Source organism: Numenius arquata, chromosome 6, assembly GCF_964106895.1.
Source record: "Numenius arquata chromosome 6, bNumArq3.hap1.1, whole genome shotgun sequence".
NCBI classification, from domain to species: Eukaryota; Metazoa; Chordata; class Aves; order Charadriiformes; family Scolopacidae; genus Numenius; species Numenius arquata.
This window is the reverse complement of record NC_133581.1, coordinates 55,655,400-55,660,342: the sequence shown is the minus strand read 5'-3', so window position 1 is coordinate 55,660,342 and position 4,943 is coordinate 55,655,400. Positions and strand designations below refer to the sequence as shown.

The 4,943-nt window shown below is 62.9% G+C and overlaps 1 protein-coding gene across 1 annotated transcript; it reads right to left on the bottom strand.

The window, feature by feature from the left end:
• Positions 1–251: 251 nt before the first annotated feature.
• INSM2 (INSM transcriptional repressor 2) lies at positions 252–1,664 on the bottom strand. Its single transcript, XM_074149788.1, has one exon. The coding sequence runs from the start codon at positions 1,662–1,664 to the stop codon at positions 252–254; it is 1,413 nt and encodes a 470-aa protein (XP_074005889.1).
• Between the last annotated feature and the right edge of the window lie 3,279 nt (positions 1,665–4,943).

Below are 4,943 nucleotides of genomic sequence, written 5' to 3'. Positions count from 1 at the left end.
AGCTCGGCACCAACGCTGCCGGCCGGACCGCTGGCGGCGGCGGCTCCGCCCCGTCGGCTAAACCTTCTGCCGTGCTGGTACCGGTGCGAGTTTCGCTGCCCACCGGCCGGAGAGGCGAGGGGAGTCCGCGGGCGGCTCCCGCGCCTTCGTAGCCGTGAGTACCGCGACTTTCCATAGGAATTACAGCGTGGACAGGACTGGCTCGGCTGGCCCGGGCTCCCGGAGCAATCCCATCGGGGGCGGCCGCGGGCCTAGCAGCCCGGCCGGACGGGCACCTGGAGCAGCAGGACCTGCCTGCTCTCCGGCGGGTGGCACTTGCTGGCGTGCCGCGCCAGCCCGGGCGCGCTGAAGAAGGTGGCGGGGCAGTGCTTGCAGGGGAAGCCCTGCCGCTCGCCGCCCGCCGCACCGCCCTCGGGGGGCCCGGCCGGCGGCGGCGGCAGCAGCATCTCCTCCCGCACGGCGTGCCACAGCCGGTGCTTGTCCCTGATGTCCGCCGAGGGGAAGCGGGCGCCGCAGAGGTGGCAGGCGAAGGCGAGCTGCCCGCGCTCCGGCGGGCCGTAGGCGGCGGGCCGCGCCGCCCCGTGGGTGCCCAGGTGCTTGCGGAGGTAGGCCTGCCGCCGGAACCGCTTCTGGCAGCAGGGGCAGGCGAAGGCCTCCCCGCCGGGGCCGGCGGCGGGAGCGGCGGCGGGAGCGGGGCCGGGGCCGGGCCCGGGGGGGGCCGGGGCGCCGCCGGCGCTGTCCGCGCCGCCGCGGTGCTGACGGGGCGGCGGCGGCGGCGGGGGCGCGGCGGGGCCGCGGGGCCGCCGCTCGGGGCTGTTCTCCTTGCCCGGCGGGGCGGCGGCGGCGGAGCCGTCGGCGCTGGGGCCGGGCCGCGGCTTGTGCCAGCGGCGGTGGGAGGCCAGGTTGGCGGGGCAGCTGAAGATCTTGTGGCACTCGGGGCAGCGGTACTCGACGCGCACGATGCGGGAGCAGCGGTGCTGGGCCAGCGCCAGCGGGTCCGCGTACTGCTCCTTGCACAGCTGGCAGATGAACTCGCCCAGCGGCGTGCGCCCCGCCGGCGGCCCCGGACCCGGCCGGCCCTCGGGCCCTTCCTCCTTGATACGCAGCCCCAGCACGGGCGAGGTGGTCACCTCGTCGGCGAAGCTCAGCTTCCGCGTCGCCTTGGCCTTCTTGGCCGGCGCCTTGGCCCGCGACGGCCGCTTCAGCGCGGGCACCGGCGGCGGCGGCGGCGGCGGGGCGGGCAGCGGCGTGCGGGGCTGCAGCAGCAGCTTCTCGGCGGGCGGGAAGGAGGCGGCCAGGGGAAAGGACTCGGCGGAGGCGGGGGAGCTGAGGCACCGCTCGAAGAGAGCCGCCCGCGGCCCCGCCGCGCTGCAGGGCCCCGCCGCCCCCCAGGCGGCCGGCCCCTCCGGCGGGGCGAGCCCGGGGCCGCCGCAGCCGCCCCCGGGGGGCCACGTCGCGGGGCAGGCGGCGGCGACGGCGCCCTCCTCCTCCTCGCCTTCCTCCTCCTCCTCCGCCCCCTGCCTGGCAGCGGGGCTGCCCCCGGCGGCGGGCGGCGGGGGCGGCGGGGCGGGCGGCGGGTCCCGGTCCGCGTCCCGCTCCCGCGGGCGCGCCCGGTAGGAGCCGCCGGGGCGCCGGCTGCGCTTGACGAGGAAGCCGCGCGGCATGGCGGGGCGGGGCGGCGGGAGCGCGGCGGCACCGGCCCCACCGGCCTTTATACCCCCGCCGCCCGCTCCCGCCCGGGCGTCATCCTCCCCCCGGCGGCGGCGGCGGCCAATGAGGAGTTGGGGCCGGCGCTGGCGGCGGCGGCGGGAGGCGGCGGCGGCCGGGCCGGGGCCGGGCCGGGGCTCCCCGGCTGCCGGGGCGGGCGCGCTCGGGCTGGGGGGACGGGCGGGGTGTCCCCGGGACCGCAGCCGGGGGAAGCGGCGCCCTGCGGGACTGCGGGCGGGAGCGCGGTTCCGAGGAGGGAGAGACCCCCCCCCCCAGGCCCGGGGCACGGCCGCAGCCCCTCGGCCGAGGCGCCGGGCAGGGTCCCGGGAGGAGATGCTGGTGGTGGTGGGTGTTTGTGGCAGGAGCCTCCCTCCGCGGCCGGGCCGCACGTCTTTCCTCCGGAGGGGGCGATTGCCGGGAGCCTGCGCCGACCTGCAGCGGCGCTGCATCAAGAGAGTTATCCCCTAAGTAGCCAGAAAGGTCCTGTGTTAAGGTGAGGTCCCGACGCAGGAGCAGAATTGCCACCGCCGCTCCAATGCTCGGTCTCCGATCTGCGTCGTGGCTGTGACTGCTCTCCCCCGGCACCTTCACCCACGGGCAGCCTCCCGAGCCCCGGGGAGGCGAGGCTGAACCGTGGAGCAACAAACTGCCAAAGAGCCAAAACCTGCCCCCTCCGCCCTCCCCCGCTGTAACTCCTGGCCCCGCTGTGGGTGCCGTCAGCCGAGGGGCGGCTTGTGCGTCCCCGCGGCGGGGCAGCAGCCGCGTTTCCTGAACCGGTGACCACCTTTCTGGAAAGGCTGCTGTTTCAGCGGGGGGTGGCGGTGCACCTGCAGAGGGTCGCCAGCAGCCCCTCCGACCCTACCGCGCGTTTACCGGCATCTCCTCTTTGACCGCTCGTTTATCCGAGCCCGGTTTTGAAGGCAGGACGGTCCGGTCCCGCCCGGAGACCTGCTGCTCGCGGTATACACAAGATGGCGTGCCATTGAAGATGAACACGCCAAAGCCTCGCTCCATCCCTCGCCCGGGGACAGGCGTCCCTTGCCACGGTGGTACGGTCGGACTCACCGTGTTGGGAGCATCCCCAAGCAGGAGAAATTAGAGAGCGCCGGGAGAAAGGGAGAACCCGCACCTCTAGATCGAGGGGCTTTCCAGAAGTGGCAAGAAAGATTTGAAGCCTTCATGCACCAACAGAACTTGCCCCACCTGCTCCAAACGCTCAGCCACTTGTCTGTGTAAGTGCTCTGATTATATTTGCTTAGCAAAGTCTTAATTGTGTTTTACATTACTCTCCCATTTTCCTCCATTTTCACGGTTGCACTGAATTTTGGATTGGATTATAGACTCTGCGGGCTAGAGATCAGCCCTTGTTAGTACAAATTGCTGTAATTGGGACCGATAAGCCACGCTGCAGTGCAGTTAGGTCACTCCACTGACTACCTGCATGATTTTTACCTAATATTTGGGTTGACCTTTGTACCTGAGTCTTCCCAACTACATTTCCCACTGAATAACTGGATCTCTGGTTAAAGATCCGCTGTTCTATACTGTTCCTCCAGGCAATACATAAATAGTTCGTTCAGTTTCCCCTTGTAAGCAGTGTTCCCGTTAATGCTTCATTCGCTTTTGTCACGGAAGCAGTCTGTGGTAGGAATATCCAGCTCAGCTTCTGTCCTAAGGGGCGAGGACCCCAACGATACCTTTTCCCATGCAGAAGTAGCGGGAGGTGAAATGCCAGCTGGAAAGCAGGTGCACTGAGCTTTCTGAGCTGTTACATGGGTTTGTCTTCTTGCCTTCAGCTTTTACTCCTTCCAAAAATTTTATAATTAGAAAATTCAGATAATGTATAAGGATATTTAACAATTTTGTGCATATACATTCACACGCCTGAAATCCTGTAGAAATTTTCTGGATTTTTTTCCTCTGATTTATTATATTCCATTAGTCCCATCACGTAGCTGAGAGTGCAACACTTAATCCACCTGAACGTCGTACAACAGGGGAACTTTATTTAAAGTTGAGGCTTTCCTAAGCAAGAAACTGAACAATGTCATTGCTCCTGACCATATGCTGCGTCCCTACAGCCTGATAAAACCAGGTTAGACTTGATCAAACGTATTGGCCACTTATGTATGAGAGTCATCCTTAGATGACCTTAGATTAACCAAAGGGTTATTCCCATGGTAAATGGGAAATCAAACTTCTAGTGGAAAAATGCAGTAGCTGGTGAGCAGAAAGGACACAGGCACTCCTGGGGAACTGGTAGGGGTGACAACAAGAGGACAGAGTTCCTCCTCCTTCCATTCCCTCCTTTCTGGTTGGGGCTGAATGCTGGTGTCTTAGGGAATAGAAACGGGAGATCCGGCACTGCTCTGCCTCCCTTCTGGCAGAAACTTCCCATTTCCTGTGAAGGGACCTTTACCTTTGTCCATAACTCTGCTGCTAAAATAAGCCTGGGAGACCTGTTCAAGCCTTATCAAGATTCACCAATCAGACTCAATGATGGCTGGATCAACCTCTTGAGGACCTTCCAAAGTGAGGATAGGCTTCAGATTCCTGCAGATACCTTCCCCTGTTGGAGCAGAGGGCTCCTGGCGCCTTTTGTAGGATGCTCCACCCAATTGCCTGGGAGGCTCCAGAGCATGGCATCAACAGCTCCTGACCCAGGTCCCAGTGTCCACATGCCGCCCAGGGACCCTGATCTCCAGCTGTAAGGTAGGAATCCCATTGCTCCCAGCCCCAGCCTGGCTCCTTGCCTGACACCTGGGAGCCTGCATGGACGCTAGAGAGGAGGTGTAACATGGTCCCCAAATAAAATGTCGTTAAGCAAACAGGCAGCTGCATTTGATGTTTCTGAACATCTTGGGGCATAAACAGCAAGAGGAATGTATGACAGCAATCCCAGCTGGGAGGGAGAAGGTCTCGGGTGAGGTCTGGTTCTCAGAGAAAAGCCTAAAAAGTCTTCTGGGGGCTGAAGGGGCAGAAAGAAAAAGAGAAATGCCTTTGGCCACTTAATAAAAGAAAAAATAACCACAACTTTAAAAAATAAGAGTTAAAAATAAAATAGAAAAGAACTATAAGCAAAGGATTAAAGAACATTTCTCTCCTTCATGTTTCCCCTCCCCACCACAAAAAAAATTGTTGTGGTCGAGTTTTTTATATTTCAGAATTTCAAATAAAGTTGACTTTTAAATCTTCCCCCGACATCTGGTTTTTAATTAAAGGAACAGTAAATAGGA